General features: G+C 41.9%; 1 protein-coding gene across 1 annotated transcript in view; it reads left to right on the plus strand.

Annotated features, from left to right (window-relative positions):
* Positions 1 to 17,979, plus strand: part of NOL10 (nucleolar protein 10) — a 72,684-nt gene that overhangs the window by 42,892 nt on the left and 11,813 nt on the right. The window contains exons 14-17 of the mRNA XM_060233933.1: positions 9,872 to 9,998; positions 10,339 to 10,418; positions 10,560 to 10,658; positions 14,320 to 14,409. Of these exons, the coding sequence (XP_060089916.1) occupies positions 9,872 to 9,998; positions 10,339 to 10,418; positions 10,560 to 10,658; positions 14,320 to 14,409 (396 nt within the window). The remainder of the gene's footprint in view (positions 1 to 9,871; positions 9,999 to 10,338; positions 10,419 to 10,559; positions 10,659 to 14,319; positions 14,410 to 17,979) is intronic.

Genomic DNA, 17,979 nt, shown 5'->3' on the forward strand with positions numbered 1-17,979 from the left:
GGGACCTTGCTCAGTTCCGCAGGGCCTGTAAGACAGCCCTCTTCCGGTTAGCCTATGCCTGATGAGATAATGTAGCTACCAGATTTTTGTGTTTATACTGTATAGTTTAATGTTTAATTTTAAGGTTTTTAGGTTTTAATTGTCTGATTTTAGAGGTAATAACTTGCTCTGATTTTACTGTTTTATTGTTTTATTGTTGTTGTAAGCCGCCCTGAGCCACTTGTGGGAAGGGCGGGATAGAAGTCACCAAATAAATAAATAAATAAATAGTGCAGTGGGTGCAGTCACAAAATGGCTGCCACAGGATGCAGAGCCAGCCACAAAATGGTTGCCACAGTATACCTTTAGTCACAAGTGAAGATCCTTGTGCTGTGATGGCAGCCACTGCCAAAGCAAAGTTTTTCAAATTCTGCACAGCCTATCAAAAGCCTTGCTGGTCTGACCACCATCTGGCCCCACAAATTTAAAAAAAAAACAACACCTGATGGGTGGCAGGAAAGGCACTGGCAGGCACCATGGCACCCATGGTCACCGTGCTGGGGATCCAGATCTCGAGGCAGGTATGGGGATTCCATACTACCTTAGATGCTGCCTGCAGTTACAGTGAAACAAGGGGATAAATGAGCTTTCAGCATGTCAGGTGGGGACAGTCATCTTTATGACATTTCCCCATGTAAAAACATCATGTGTATAAAAGGTTAGCACTAGTGTTCCCTCTAAACTGAGTTAGTGTGAGCTAGCTTGGTTTTTGAAGCCACCAGCTCAGACATTTTTGGCTTAGCTGAGGAAAAGTGGCCTCAGAGCAAACTAAGCAATGCAGTAGCTCACAACCCTAATGCCAATAGCTCACAAAGTAGAATTTTTGATCACAAGACTCCACAGCTTAAAGGGAGTATTGGTTAGTGCCTTAGCCTTTCATGTTCTGTTCTTGTTTTCTACTCAGGGGGACACAGTAAGGAACTTTGACAAAATGTCAGCCATTCCCTGTAGTCTAAAGCAGTGCACTTCATTCTATAACTTCATGACGACCTCAGTCTGCCTAGACCTTATTCCTAAGGGGTGGGACTTTAGATAACCCAGAGCTGCCACTGGAAAGAGAAATGGTTTCCTCCTTTTACTAAGGACAGATAACTTACTACCCTGAGATGCACCCAGTTCCAAAATACCTTCTAAAGAGATATCACTTGTCCTGTTTACAGCATGATGGAAGGCTTGAGCAACAGAGGGCTTATTTTGGAATTTAATTCCATAGGCAGCTATTGTGGCATAGTAATCAGAGTTTCAGACTAAGGTCTGGGAGACCCAGGTTTGAATTCCTCCAAACTCCGCCATGTAAGCTTGCAGGGTTACCTTGGGCCAGCAACACACTTTTGGCCTAACCTTTCTCACATGGTTGTTGCAAGGATAAAAATGGAAGTGAGAACTGTGTAAGATGCTTTGGGTCCCAGATAGACAGGGCACAAATGAAGGAAATAAAATAGAATGGTGGGGGGCCACTGGTGAGAAAGTCTGTTTACTTCTTTAAAAATACATCCTGCTTTTATCTTACAACAGGAAACATAAAAGTGGAGGGAACAATAATTTATAATAATTCAGAAGGTTTTTTTTAATATTTTGGTCTGTAGACCCAGCCACCTGATTTTTAAAAAATTGGTAGGGTGCTGCAGAATTAACTCCTGAAAGAGAGGTTTGAGCAGCTTTCCTAAAAAAAAAAAAAAAAACCTTGCAAACTCGGACTCAGGTGGGCTTCCCCTGGGAAAATCTGTGATTGATTTAGCATGCTTGTTTTCTCCACCCAGACTTCTGCAGCTGGCTTCAAGGCAAGCCTCTAACGTACAGAAGCACTGCTTAGGCTTGTTTTGCTGGCAGTGTGTCCTACCAAGGTCAACCTTTGTGTCCTTCCTTCTCCCTCCACATTGGTTTGCTGGCATCCCAACATCTCCACAGGTAGATGTTATCTCCCCCTCCACACACACACATTCAGGACAGGAAGGCTTCCTACCCCCAATTTAGGCCCTAAATATACAGTATGCTCTGTTGTGAACATGGGAATGTATATGGCTTCTAAATAGGTTCTGGCCTGCTCAGTTTGGCCATTTCTTGGTCTCCTTGTCTCAATGATGTAGCTATATGGTGGTTGACCTACAAGTTGGTGAATCTGGGGACTGGATGGTTGTGGCAGGCAGAATGTTGGCCACATTTCCATTTTTCAGGCTACGTGACTCAGAGACTCTGGGTCCACAAAGGGCAAGTATGGATTAGAGGACAAAACAACAGGAATATTTTAATTTAGGATCTCAAAAGAGGCCATTGGGAGAGAGGGAAATAAAAAAAGATGACCAACAAAAAAGGAAATGAGTGGAAAGTGTCTAGAGAGGGGCAATTCTGTTTTATTTAGAGTTCTAAGGAGCAATTTATCCTGTCTGCTCCTGACAAATTGTTTAATGTATCCTCTTCCTTCAGGCTTCTTGCTCAGACGATGAGTAACACATCCATGAGCCCTGAAAGCCCCACAAGGCACTGGGAGTTTGACCTGTTGGCAGTTTAACAGGGGCTGAAACAAAAACAAACAAAACCCCTGGCAGATGTGAGGATTACATGCCAAATTGGCAAGGATGAATGAAAGCAGCGCTTCTTATCAGATCATGCTAGAACTACAAATGTAATAGTGCAGACTATACTTAATTTGGTCATGCACTCCAAGGAGTTTTTTATGGTTGTCTAAAGGTGTTATCACCAGAAGTGTGGGGATGTGATGCGCAGTCATTTGAGGGTATGCAAAAAAAGAAAACATTCTTAGGAACATAATCTTATCCAAAAGCATCTCATTTTCAGAATCTGCAGGTTTACTCATGGTGGGAGTCTTCTGTTGAGGTGATGTGTAGGTGAGTGACTGATATTGTGGCTCCCCCCCCACACACACATCAAAGTAGAAAGTACTTGGTGGTGCCAGAGTTCTTGCAAAGAATGCCGGCTTAAATGGGATTTGAGCTGAACTACATCTTCACTTTTTAAGCAAACATACATATTTGGAATCTGAACCCAAGCTGGTTGTTCTTTAACTGTTCAGACTGAGTATGCATATTCTTGCTTTGTTAACATGAAGCATTAACTGAGTATGCATATTCTTGCTTTGTTAACATGAATCAGTGCCATTTTAGCTTTGTGTGTGTGTGTGCTCTATTTTATTTTAGGTAGAACGCATGGGTCGGAATATAGTCTGCCCGTGGAGCAGCGTTATAGATTTTGGAGCAGTTTCTGAACTTTGCAGAGGTCTGTTATAGACTGGATCTCACTGTGAGCGTGTCTGTCTGCCATCCTATGCAGATCAGCACATCTGAATCGACTCAAGTCATTGGGCTCGGAAGGGTGTAATTCTGTTTAGGACTACACTGTAACTCACACAGAAGACTGAGACCAGTTTCCCACTCATCTTATGCCGCTCTCATGTTCGTCTTCTCAGCGGGGCTTCCCGATTTCACACTATCTACCCCGGGGCTGCAGCAAGCGTCGGCGTTTTTGCGCAGCAAACAGAAACTGGTTTTTATCAGCTTCTGTTTGCTGCGCAAAAACGCCAATGCTTGCTGTGGCTCTGGGGCAGATAGTGTGAAATTGGAAGGCAGCCCTGCTGAGAAGATGAACGTGAGAGCGGCGTAAGGTTAGTGTGAAATTGGTCTGAATGTAAGAGTTAGGAGATGTTATGAATGAAATAAGGAAGTTCATTGCTTTTATGCATCTCCTTTATTTACAGTGCAGAATTTCAACAGGTAATATGGTTGTATTGTAAGTACTGCAAGTCCTTCATGCTCACTGCTGTTAGTCTGCCACCCAAAATGCTGCTCCCTGGCATTCAGGCAATACCTAGAAACTGTGCCGGGCATTTTGGGGGTTTTGCAATGGAAGGGGAATCAACAAAAAAATCCTTCCCCCCCCCCCCCCCCAAAAAAAAACAACAACTCTTCTGGCAGAAAACAAATGCTGGATCTAAATTTTAAATTTAAGCTGCATTCAGAGGCTGCAAGCCTTATTGTTTTCTTTTTGTCTTCTGTAGCATGTTTCACAGAAACCAAGGCCTATTTTAGTGGATAGTCCTCTGTGCTCTTTGTTTTGTGATTCTATGGGAGGAAGGCTAAAAAGGGTATCCTTACAGTGCTAGAGGACTAAGTGGCAGGGCCAAAGGGACTTCCTTTACTATCCAGTGCACTCCATTACAATCTGGGCTGCAGCTGCAGGAGCCATGTTGGAACAAGTTCGCCCAACCTGCAGGATGTGTCTTCTGGACCTTCCAGGGGCTGGCTCAGTTGCTTTGGCTTCTGCGTAGGAATGCTGAGATGGGATTACCAAAGATCCGATAGGTTGCAATGAATGGATGGTGAGTTTTGTTTGGCTTGGTGGCTCCCCAGTTATGGTGTTCACAAGACAAACCAAGCAGGAGATTCCTATGTGTTGTTGCTGCAAGCATACTGCCTCTCCAGAGCTTTGAAGGACATTGGGCAAATTTGCTTGTGTTCTTGTAAAAATCCATTGTAGACATCCAGATGTATCTGAAATCTGGTTTGAAGAATGCCAAACCCTATTGCAGCCTTAACAACAACAACAACAACAACAACATGTTATGCTGTATTTCTTTTCTGACATTGTATTGTGATACTCTGGGAGGAAGGCTATTGTATTTGTAGGGCTTTATGATGTACAAAGTTCTCATTTTTTGTTGCATTTATGGTAAAATCTTATTGTATCTTGATATTTGCAAAATTCTTCACTTTGGACATGTTGGCATGAACCAGCCATACAGTTTTTCAAATGGAATGGCATTTCCATTTACAATTTTTGCTGATTTCTCCCTCATATGCTGTTCCTGAGGGGGTCACTTACTTCCAGAGACAAAATGTCAGGGGACCTGCAGGTTGCAGCAGGAAGGGAAGCAGGGAAGTCCCACTCTGCACAGTCCAGGGCTGAATGGATGTCCACCACTGTTACTCAGATTTATTACAAAAGGTGTCCACCTAAGCAGATGTTAACAACCATTTGAGTTATTGAGCTGGATCCACTTCCCTTTGGCAGAGGTAGAAAGGGTGGTTTTTGCTTATTCTTCCTCTCAAGGCACTGCTTCTCCACTATAGAGAGCCAGTTTGGTGTAGTACAGGGGTGGGGAACCTTTTTTCTGCCAAGGGCCATATGGATATTTATAACATTATTCACGAACCATAAAAAATTATCAACTTAAAAAACAGTGCTCCACTGAGGGAGAACAATTCAAACTGGCAAAATTAATGCAAATAATTGTTTTTCTATTTGAAGTCATGTAGGGAGAACCTAATCTGGCACACACACACACACACACACACACACACACCTGGCCTGCTGCCCTAGGCAAATGCATAGTTCTACAAAAAAGCTCAGCAGGAACTCAGTAGCATATTAGACCACATCCCCTAATATTAGCATCTTAGGTCACACACATATTAGCATATTAGGCCACACCATCTGGGATAATCAAGTGCAAACTGAACTATGACAGTAACTTTTCCAGGCCCTGCAGCAATTCTGGCTGGCCAGCCAGGCCCCAGGGAGGCTGCCACACAGTACATCTGGGCCCTGTGATCCCTGCCTGGCTCTGGGGAGGCTGTTGCACAGTGCGGCTGGGCCCCACGATCTTTGCTGGCCAGCCAGGCCCCAGGGAGGCTGCCACATGACTCAGTTCGGTCCAGCAATCCTCGACCATACCAAGTGACCCCAAGGGCTACATACGGCCCTCGGGATAGAGGTTCCCCACCCCTGGTGTAGTGGTTAAGTGCGTGGGCTCTTATCTGGGAGAATCGGGTTTGATTCCCCACTTCTACACCTGCAGCTGCTGGAATGGTCTTGGGTCAGCCATGGTTCTTGCAGAGCTTGTTCTTGAAAAGGACAGCTTCTGTGAGAGCTCTCTCAGCCCTGCTTACCTCACAGGGTGTTTGTTGTGGGGGAGGAAGATAAAGGAGGTTGTGAGCTGCTCTGAGACTCTGAGATTCAGAGTGAAGGGCAGGATATAAATCCAATATCATCATTTATAAGCATAGCCAGCTTTAAGAGGGGATTAGATAAAAATATGCAGCAGAGGTCCATCAGTGGCTATTAGCCACAGTGTGTGTGTGTATGTATGTGTGTGTGTGTGTGTGTGTGTGTGTATATATATATATGTATGTACACACATATGTTGGCCACTGTGTGACACAGGAGTGTTGGACTGGATGGGCCATTGGCCTGATCCAACATGACTTCTGTTATGTTCTTATGTTGTCATCTTCTTCTTCTCCTCCTCCCCCCCCCCCCCAGTGCTGGGGCTTGGCGGGCTGCAGTAAGAGAGGGAAGGCATTGCCAGTGTTTGAATCCAGCCCATAGTTCTTCTACTGTCTGTCCAAAGTCTTTCATCCAAATGAAAAACCAGACAAGATTTATATCACATTTGAAAATGATTGAACCTGTTGAAACAATTAAGTGTTCGGACTGCCATAACTGCAGTATTGTTGAACTCCCTCTGTTCAAAAAATCATGTTTGCTTTCTGCTAATTATAGTGGAGGGGAATGATTATGTCAGGAGTTTGACTGAGGATCGAACGTCTCATTTTTTCATTGAAAGTAGTTTTAGTCATTTAAAATGCATGCTTCTTGGATACAAAGTTGTACTTGCAGTCCCTTAACTCCTTATCCCAGAGCTGATCAGACTCTTGAGAATGGCTCTGGGCCTGTGGGCTTTTGAGCCAACAGCGAACAGAGTCTTAGGCAAGGATCCTTTAATAAAGCTTTATTGGGAAACATCTAAGTAGGGCTTTTTTCTGGAAAAAGAGGTGCTGGAACTCTCAAGAGGGAAATGAATGAGAAACATATGGGTACCCCTCATGAACTTTTAAAAAGAATTTTGTTTTTACAAGGAGGTTCTGGAGCTTTGTTCCACCACATTCCCCCAGAAAAAAACCCTGCATCTAAGCATCCTAAGCTCATCTAATTCACGCTTCTCATTCTCCCCAAGGTTGGCCAAACCTGTTAATTGCATGCAAGCACTACCCAAGCAGGAGAGTTCCACTGATGCTAAGTAAACTTTGCCTGGCCCATCTCTGACCCCCTCCATTGTAGGGCTGATTACATCACAGTGCCTATGGTCCTTCTTTGCTTTTTCTTTACCTCATTTGCCCCTCCCTCTTACTCTCCAAAAATGCAGGTGTAGGTAGTTCTTGCTGTGTCCTTGTTGACATCTTTTGCCAGGTGCCTCAGTTCCAGATGTCTCGCTTCTTATATCTCTGCCGTTTCAGGATCGCTTCCCCTTATCTCACAATAAGGGGTAGTAAGATTGTAAACTTGGTTTACACAGAGATGTTCCAGAACTTCATGTGTGTCATGTCAGAATGCAACAGTCTTTTCCAGGGCCAGGAAGTGGGATCCTTGATCTTTGGCCTAGATGTTATTTTTGCTGTGTGTATGCATATACACTCTCTCACTTCCCATGCACATTTGCAAGGATTCTCCATCTCTAAACATGGCTTAGGAAATGTCAGACTAAATTTGCTGGATACATAGGGAGCTTCAGAGACAGTTGCAATTGAAAATTCTTGATCCTGCAGACTTAGAAGCAGACATATACACATTCACTGAAGCATAATCTGTTAGCAACCAGTATTGTAAATGAAACCTATATTCCATATCCGGTAAATTTGTATGTGAAGATCCCATATTGCAACATCAGTCTTTGGAATTTGCTTGATTTGAGAGAACAGGTGTAAAATACAGTAACATAAAAATGAAATCCGAACAAGAAATGGCTTGGGCTCATGCATAAGCTCTTTTAAGCTTTTGAAAGTAGCTCTCAAAGAATATCCTACTGTGTATTATTATTCCTCTTTAATAGTTGCTTAAGGCAACCATGTGTAGTTGTACACAGTGTGGAAACGTAGTCACCTAATAGCATGCACTTAGAGCAGATGACTAACTTTAATACACTTAAACCACTGCTTGATGCGGCTGTTCTGAATGCCAGACTGGCAGTGCGGTTTGGAAAAAGGCACATCAAAATCATATTTATTATGCCACTTTTATGATTTGGCTAGGACATTTCAAAAGAGGGGACAGCTTCCACGGGTGGCAATACACATGAGCAGCCTGTTGCAAGAATGTAGGTGTCCAGTTAACGCCAGTACCAGCCACCACTCATACTAAATGCCTAGGAAGTATTCCTGAATTGCACAGAACTGAAGAAGATAAATCGTTAGAAACAATTTGAAATGTTTTCTCTGGAGTGCAGCATCTTTAGAAGCCTGTTGGCTTTTTTTGCTTAATATTCAAGTGTTTTGTATGTCACTTTCACCCTCATGGTGAGAGAAAGGCAGGGTATAAAATCATCTCAAGCATGTTAAGACAATTTATGTGCTGCACCAGTTGTTTTTGGTACTCAAATAACAGGAGTGTCTTTTGCTGTGTCTTGTTTATTTCCACCATGGTTATCACCATTGATGCAATAGAAAAGGAAATGGCTAGGAAGAGTTCTGTTTCATAGAAAGATTGGTCTTTCAACCTTGCCATTATTTCCTGTTTCTTTTCCTCTGGAAAGGCAGCTTTTGATGTTCAGCTTGATGCACTGGGCAGCAGTAGTCTAACTTCAGTGGGTGTGACTGGGTTTGCATGGCAGTGGAAGAGAGAGATTGCCAGTGGGGAAAACATTCAGCAAACCTGATTTTTAAATGAAATGGTAACTTGCATTTTAAAATACAGTAATGTGAACTTTCCCCCGCCCCTTACACGTTTGAAATCATCACTGATCCTGAGAAGGAATATACAGATCTGTAAAACGTGTTTCTCTTAACCTGTTTAATTTCGTATTCCTTTGTCAGTGAATCAGTTGTACGGTCCTGCTTGAATCCTTCCTTTATGTGAATGTGAGAGTGAGTGTGTACGTGTGTCGAAGGCATTACAGTCACATTCCAAGGAAAGTGAAGGAGGAGGACTGAAACACTGCACTTCCCAGGTAGTGGGGGCTAATTCCAGCTGTGAAAATCTACACCATGCCATGATAGCTCTGGCAATTAAAGTCAGGAGATGTTAACTAGTTTTTTTATCACTGAAATGAAGGAAACCTGGAGTATTGTGTGCACTTCTGGAGGGCCTCACTTCAAAAAGGATGTGGACAGATCGGAGAGGGTGCAGAGGGGAACAACGAAGGATGATCAGGGGCCTGGAGGCCAAGCCCTATGAGGAAAAGCTGAGGGACTTGGGAATGTTCAGTCTGGAGAAAAGAAGGTTGAGGGGGACTTGATTGCTCTCTTTAAGTATTTGAAGGGCTGTCATTCAGAGGAGGGCAGGGAGCTGTTTTTGTTGGCAGCAGAGGATATGACTCACAATAATGGGTTTAAATTAAGGGCATGAAGGTTCCGGCTAGATATTAGGAAGAACTTTGTTACAGTAAGAGTTGTTTAACGGTGGAATCAGCTACTGAGGAAGGTGGTGAGCTCCTGTCACTGGCAGTCTTAAAGCAGCAGCTGGACAAACACTTGTCAGGAATGCTCTAGGCTGATCCTGCGTTGAGCAGGGGGTTGGACTAGATGGCCTGCATGGCCCCTTTCAACTCTGTGATTCTATGAAAGCTGAGAGGAGTAAAGCATCAGGGCTCTGTAAATCCCTGTTACAGAACTAGAATATTATCTGTGTAACATGAACAATAATGTTGTAGTAATATTTGCATTAATATGTACTGCTTGAGACAATTCATGTAAACCAGTCTGATAAAATCATAAAATAGCATAAAAACAGGACAATTTTCTCCATGTGCACTGCCAAACTGAGCTGTGCTGCTGTCACAAAAATGTGGGACTGTGGGTATATCTTAACTTCACTATCTCTGCAGGTGTTGGGTCCTGCTCCAAAATGGTGCTCATTCCTTGATAATCTAACAGAAGAACTGGAGGAGAACCCAGAGACAACAGTGTATGATGATTACAAATTTGTCACGAGAAAAGACCTTGAAAATTTAGGTATGTTATTCATTGTTTAATTACCATGCTTATAGACCAACTTTTAAACCTAATGGTTCCCCAAGGTAGTTTGCAAACTATTCAGTAAACACAATAGTATCAAAATATAAACCAGGATGTAGACCTGTCAGCCTGACCATATTCTCTTCCCTAATGATGCTGCCTTTTGGCCTTTCATAGCATAAGAAGTAAGAACTACGGTAATCAGGCAGCTGTCCTATCATGCAGTGCATTCCAGATGTGTGTAAAGAAACAATTGCTTTGTTTTAAGACTTTGTAGATTGTGGGTTGTACCTAAGGTTGGTTGAGCTATTAACATCCTGTTGCATGTGTTTTTCAGGGCTTACACATCTCATTGGATCTTCATTACTCCGTGCATACATGCATGGCTTTTTCATGGACATAAGACTGTATCATAAGGTAAACTGGCTAACTAATTAAGACTTTATATCTGCTTTGGACAGTGGAAAAAAAAAAAGGAGAAAAATGGAAAACAGAACATCATCTGCAAGTAATTGGGGGTTTTTCCTGCATTTTACCACCTACTATTTACATTCTCAGGTTAAAATGATGGTGAATCCATTTGCCTATGAGGAGTACAGGAAAGAGAAGATTAGGCAGAAGATAGAAGAAGCCCGTGCACAAAGAGTACAACTAAAGGTATAGACTGAATTTGAAAAATGTCCATTAATGATTTTAGGAAGTTGTGTGCTGCTTATTTGAAATTAGTTCCTCCATTATTTGGAAGGTAGTAAATCTATAAATCCTCATAAAATAAGTTTCAAAAGTTTTTGACTTTCATAAGCATCTCCCTCGCCCCTTGACTGTGTGTTAAATTAATTGAATCAAATAATAAACAATCTGGGACATTAATAGCCAACATTTGTGTAGCACTTTTTGGTTACTAAAGAACTTCACATCTGTTATTTTGGTTATTCTTCTAACAGTCCTGTAAGTTAGGTCAGTCATGGTTTTCCTAGTGGGGGAAACAGGACTAAGGTTGAGAGACAGAGACTTCCTAAAGGCTACTACTGAGAACTGCCGAAAAAAGATTTAAATGTAATGTGGAACTTTCTGGCTGACAACTTACACTGTTCTGCAATAAACTGTATCACCTTGATACCATAGGGCCACATGCCCATTTCACAGTTTCCACAAGATTTTGAAAGATTCTTTGTAATTGTCAACTTTAAGGGATGTTCAAACGCTATGGTTGCCAATCCCCAGCTGGAAACTGGGGATCTCCTGGTTTGGAGGCCCTCCTGCTGGAAACTCCATTATACCTTATGGAGACTGGTCCTCATAGGGTATAATGAAGAATCAATCAATTGGTATCTGGGGCTCTGAGGGGGCTGTTTTTTGAGGCAGAAGTACCAGATTTTCAGCATAGCATCTGGTACCTACTCAGCCTCCCTCCCCTCCAGTGAAGTGACGATATTTAAAAGGAGCACAGTACCTTTACATGTGATCAGGGCTTTTTTCGTAGCAGGAACTCCTTTGCATATTGGGCTACACACCTCTGATGTAGCCAATCCTCCAAGAGCTTACAGTAGGCCCTGTAATAAGAGTCCTGCAAGCTCTTGGAGGATTGGCTACATCAGGGGTGTGTGGCCTAATATGCAAAGGAGTTCCTGCTACAAAAAAACCCCTGCATGTGATGACCAGAACTCTCTTCAGAGTTCAATTGTGCGTGTCACAACCTTGCTCCTGGCTCCACCCCCAGAATCTCCTGGCTGCACCCCCAAAGTTATTGGTTATTACCTTTAAAGCCCTATATGGCCTAGGACCTGCCTACCTGAAGGACCGTCTCTCCCCACACGTTCCCCAGAGAGTACTGAGATCGGGAACTCGAAATCTCCTAGCTATCCCCGGGCTAAAAGAAGCCCGCTTAAAATCCACCAGGGACCGGGCCTTTTCTGTCATGGCCCCCTCCTGGTGGAACCAGCTGCCGGAAGAGGTGAGGGCCCTGCGGGACCTTGCCCAGTTCCGCAGGGCCTGTAAGACAACCCACTTCCGGCTGGCCTATGACTAGCTGGTACAAGAAACAAGAAATCAGGTGTAGTTATAATAGAGGTTACTGTCCCTAATGTCTTAAATATTTAAATGGTTTAAATGTTTTAAAAATTTTAAATGTATTAATTATTTTAACTTTTTTATGCTTAAATTGTATTTATGTGGTACTTGTGTTGTGAGCCGCCCTGAGCCACTTGTTGGGAAGGGCGGGATAGAAATTATATAAATAAATAAATAAAGTCCTCAGATATTTCCCCCAAAGTCCTCAGATAGTTGGACCTAGCAACCCTATAAAATGCACTCCCCTGGTTCTGTATCACAGTTACATACCAATTCATCTGAAGGGGGGAAGGATTGAGAACTTAATAAAATGCACTCCCCTGGTTTTGTATCATAGTTACATACCAATTCATCTGAAGGGGGGAGGGACTGAGAATTTAACTGACTAGCTTTGTAAGTATATGAAGAAGCCCTCTTCTGTGTAACACTGCCAACCTGAGATTTAAACCCTTTTTCAAGTTAATCTGGTGCTGTGGGAGTCTTGGTATCTCAGTGACTTTCTACATTACCAGGGTAACATGAGAAGCCCTGAGCCTCATAAAGAGGTATCCACACTTTCTTTTAAAAAAAAATATTTTTAAAGACAATAAAAAGTAAAGGAATTAGAAGGGGAAAAAATAAATATAAAAGGCTTCCAGTTTTCTCTGTGGCAAATACAAGTGTGATTACAAAATTATCTCTTACTCCATGGTTACAAATCAAAGGTTTTTTTTCTGTTTTAATTTTTTAAAAATGAATTGGTGATTTGTGGTTTTGATGATTACGAAGAACAATTAGAGAGGTATCCATGCTTTAGACGGGGTTACCAACCTTGTTGAGATTGTGGGTACTTGTGGAATTTTGAAAACATTGTGTGGTGCCACCACTGTGGCCGCCATGGAGGCTGGGTCCAATTACCAGATATTGGGAGGTTCCGAGCCAAGTGTCCTGTGATGAAAATTTATGAACAAAATTTGTATCCCGCCTTTCTCCCCCTCACAAGGACCACCAAGAGAACTAGCAATTTAAAACATAGATGATAAAATCACATTTTAAACCATTAAAAACAAACCCCCTCAACACGTATCATTAAAACAAATTTAAAACAGTGTTAAAATACATACAAAGACATAAAATCAGAAATTAAAACATAAAACATTGGTGAGGAAGAGAGCGAAATAGCTGTTACTGTGTGGGTGCTCCTGGAAGAAAGAAAGGTGTTGCCTCCTGAACTTCTCTGAAGCACCTGCGATTCCAGAGAATCAGAACAAAGTCAGGAATAGCTTTTTGCTTCAGGAAAAATACACTTTGGGAAAGAAGGAAGTGGGCACTTGAAAATGTATTGGCAGGCACCACAGTGCCAGTGAGCACCATGTTGGGGATCAGTGCTCTAGCTTGTTTTTATTGACATCAGTTGGAGTTGCAATATTGACTCCAGACCCCCAGTGCAGCTGGAGACTGTTCATATCTCTGTCTGTCTGTCTATCTATTGATATGTAGATATAGATACATGTATAGATAGATATGTGGGATACAGAAACAAAATATAAGCAACCACTTTTGTTTCTTGTATTATTGTGGCAAGCTTCTATTGGGGATGTGTGTAGATAATTTGGAGGACTCAGTAAATTCATATTACTCTCGTGCTGCAGGAAGGAGTGTGCATGTGGCTTAAAGTGCTTTCTTTTTTTTATTAACAGAAACTTCTGCATCAATAAACTTGTGTTTTTTGACCTTGATTTAAAAACATGTCAGAGAGCCAGTTGGACATGGAAAGTACCAAAGAGGACCACTTTTCTCTTTTGTTTTGCTCTCTCCCCTTGCTAGGGACCTGAGTGTCTCACTTAACTCATTTGGAAAGACATCTGATTGTGTTTGGCCCTTCATATTCACAGAGAGATATAGTTTTCTTCTCTCCTTCTTTGTCCCAGCAGCACCCACTGGTTCAATCCCACCCACCCTGTTCTTCTCCAATTTATTCTTCAGCACATCCTGTGTTCCATTTTAAGGTTGAACCTTTAGGCTTGGGGCTTTGCCAGTCTGCTCTAAAAGAGCTTATATTCTTTCTCCCTCTCCCCTTACTTTAACTGAACACCCAGGTTGATAAAGAGTTCTCAAGAGCTTGAAAGGATGCACACTGAGAGTTGGGTGTTTAAAAATGTTCTGGTTGGTTCTAATACAAGAAATTATACAGCTTCGGTTCTTTGGAAATTGTCTGCAGACCACTGTTGCTGTTTGTAACCTTTTGATTCCTCCTTTCTTTCATTAGAAACTTCCCAAGGTTAATAAAGAGCTGGCACTAAAACTTATTGAAGAAGGAGAAGAAAATCTGCAAAGTGGGAGGAGAAAAAAGCAAAAGGTGGGTTTCTGTCTCTGCAGTTACTTTAATCCATAGTAAAACTGAGCACTGTTGGAGATTCTTAGAAGTGCTAAGTGGACCAGTCTTGCTGTTTGAGGATGTTACTTAGTATATGGAGAAGACAAGTTCAGTGCTAGAACAGCTAAGGTCCTAAGTTTAGTTCCTGGCATCTTCAGTTAGAAGGAATTTGGGTAGCAGAGCTGTCAAATCTCCTGCTTAAGATATTGCAGAGCCACTGTCTGCCAGTCCATGGAAAAGGCTAACACTGTAGTTCTAAACAGAGTTATACACTTCTAACTCCATTGAAGTCGAGGCTTTAACTTGGTTTAGGATTAGACTGTACATGGGCTAGCAATAAATGTCCACTGTGTATCTGGTTTTTGTTAACTCATGTCCTGGATGCCAAGCATCTTGAAAAAATCTCTGTTTTCCTTCCCACCCCACCTGCTGTGGTTGAATAAATTTATTAAGCTTTGCCATTACAATAGCTGTTCATCTTTACATTAACCACAGATGGACACCTGTGATTTCATCAACTACTGGCTACTAAGGTTCTGGCTGCTATCCGCAAACTCTGTATAGGTTCCCATTGTTTTAGGCTGAGTACAATCTTTCCAGTGCCTTAGTAGAGTCATTATTAGATTGAATGGTATTTCATAAGACAAGTTCGTAACACAGAATATGTTTCCTCCCTGAAAAAGCACACCAAAAGCTCATTGGTTTTCTGTTCCCAGAGCATATATTTGTAATCCGTCATCACTCCAATAGCTTTACTATGCTTCTGCCCTTCTATTAGAGCTTTTGAGCGTGAGGAGATAAGGCTTGATAGAAATGTTTTAAATGAATTGAATTAATGTTACAAAATAGAGTTGGGGATTACTTTATGTCATGCTTTTGGAGAACATAACAAGTTGTGTTGGGATTAAGTGATCCAGGCTAGCTGAGACTGTTTTATGGCTTCCAGCAAAAGTCAGACACTGATTGTGACAAAGTGCAGAGTGAAACATTTAATGGGAAAGTCTTTGTTGCTCTATCACAAATGCACACTGTCCTCAACTGCCTTGGTATTTAAATTGTGCCTTCCATTTTATCTCCATTTAAAAGTGAAATCAATTACAAAACCAGTTTCTGATTGCTTGCCTAACAGGACCATAAAGCAGTGAGTGTTAGCCGTATTCTTCTACATTATTCTGTCTGCGTATTTTTAGCTCAACCATTCCTGTCCAACAGAATTTTCCTTTCTGAGCAGCTGTACAAACAAGTGCTTGGGCCAGTTTGATTCCCAGGTGCTAGTACTTTTCCAACTGGAACTGACAAATGACATTTTTTCCCCCAACTAATAAAAAATGCAGCTGTCAAGTGGTATTTTTTCCTAGCTGCAGTGGACAAATGACATTTTTTTCCAACTAATAAAAAAGTGAACATTTATTACACCTCTCCTTAAGGAGCAACATCACATTATTAATTAAAACAACTCCTTTTAGAAGATGATGCTTCTCTTGTTGCAGTTTACAAGTACACTCTTTCAGATTCCTCTCCCCACCCCTGCCAGTTCTGTTGCCAGCATTGCTTCAGTGAATTGCAGCTCAGACTGGTAACTTTGATAGATTAAGGAGAGCTCAGTCCAAAGCATCTGTTTGGCATACACAAGATCCCAAATTGAGTCCCCAGAATCTCCAGAAAAAAGGATCAGGTAGGTAATAGGAAAGACCTCTACCTGAGACCCTGAAGAGCCACTGCCAATCCAAGTGGACAATACTGATCGTGATAGACCAGAGTCAGTGTAAGGCAGTTTCATATGTGCTCCAAATCTTCTGTCTGTGCAATGGGTTGCTTTGTGCATAGGTGCTCACCTCCAGTGGCATCAAGGTCAGCATCCACCCAGTGACATGTAATGACACCCCTAAGGAGTTTGTCCAGGCTGTCAATCACATCTGCCTTTGTGTGCTGGGTAGACATGCTTTCCACCCTTGTTTCAACATACTGCTTCACTTTTAAATATTTAACATGAGATTCATAAAAGTATTCTGTAAAAGATGCTTATTATGCATCGAATTTGTGTTGTAAAATAACTGTCTTACCCTTGTCATGCTCTTGGTTACCTAATAGCCATCTTGGGTTCCTATAAGGTAGAAAGGCAGCTAATAGCTGTTTTAAATACAAAACTTAAATAACAGGCATCAGAGCTATACTTTATGCATAATCTATCATGACACACATTCGGCAATGCTGCTTATAGGCTGGGGGAGGGGGGCAAAATGTAGAGCATCTTGAATATCCTGGGCACAATCTAGAGGCACACTAAAACCATCTCAGGGTGGGAGTACTCCAGCATCAGCAGCATACTGTTCCTACCAGAAAATATACAGGTTGCCTATTTAAAAAACTTCACAATGGTTAGAATAATCTGCCAAGAGCATGCACAGGTGGACTAGTTGTACTCCACGTTTTCCAGGCGATTCTGGTGAAGCCTGATGCAGATATATGGGTGTACTTCAGGAGCCTTAGGTGTCTGGTTAGCTTTTCTGTATCAGATCACTGGTCTCCTTTGGCAAGAGAATACCCCTCAACAGTGTTTCAGTTTGAGTATTATGCATTCTCCAATATTATTAGAGAATCGTTGCTTCTATTTCACCTTTCTATTAAAATGTAACTATTTACACTTTAGCATTCACTTTAAAGAATTTGATAATCTCATCCATTGATTTTTACATAGATCAGCGTTATTAGCTGAAGCCATTAATTATTTCTCACCAAATTTAAGCAGGTTACTTCAAGAAGCACCTTCATAGATCAGTTCAGACTCACATATTTGTAGGTTTTTAAAAGAGTTAAAGGATTTTTAAGAGTAGCTAGCTATCCTACCTTATGGGGCTCATGTTCTTGGGTGATTAATTACCTTACAGCTTCAAACACCATACAATGTTATTTGTATGCAAAAAAAAGCTGTATTCATTCTTGCTACTTTTTATCATAACAAAGAATTTCAAAATTAGTGTTTTCAGATGTTTCTCACACCCAGACCCCTACACACATTACATCTGTTGATATTAATTATATTATTTGTAACTGGCTAAAGGCCATATTGTATTGTTACTCCTTTGTTTCTTACTCCTCCCCAAGGCTGTTCTGTTCTGAATATCTGGCCTTGAATTGAGAGACTAGGCTAACTCTGCTTCTGGCCTGCAGATACCATCGTCCATAATCTTTTTAGGCAAGGCTAGCAACCTGTCCTCTATATTCATAGCCATAGCCATGACACAAGGCTTTCTCAAATGGAGGAGTTTGCAGATGCTCTTGTTTGGCACTTTCCCTTTCTTCCTCAAGCACCTGTACACCCCCAGAAGGATGCTGCTGAAGGTCTGAGGGACACCCTGAAACAATATGCAATGCAGGATGGGAGGTTGCAACAAGAAGGGAGGACCCCCCCCCCCACTTTTGCACAAGCAGAGCTTGGGTAATGAACTCCACTTGCACAAAAAATAGGAGAAGGATTTGGTGGCTTCTGTGCTTTGGAGAATTGTCTGCCTGAGCCGTGGCTTTCAGGGGGTTGTTAGAAGAATGGAACAA

Source organism: Heteronotia binoei, chromosome 1, assembly GCF_032191835.1.
Source record: "Heteronotia binoei isolate CCM8104 ecotype False Entrance Well chromosome 1, APGP_CSIRO_Hbin_v1, whole genome shotgun sequence".
Lineage (NCBI taxonomy): Eukaryota > Metazoa > Chordata > Lepidosauria > Squamata > Gekkonidae > Heteronotia > Heteronotia binoei.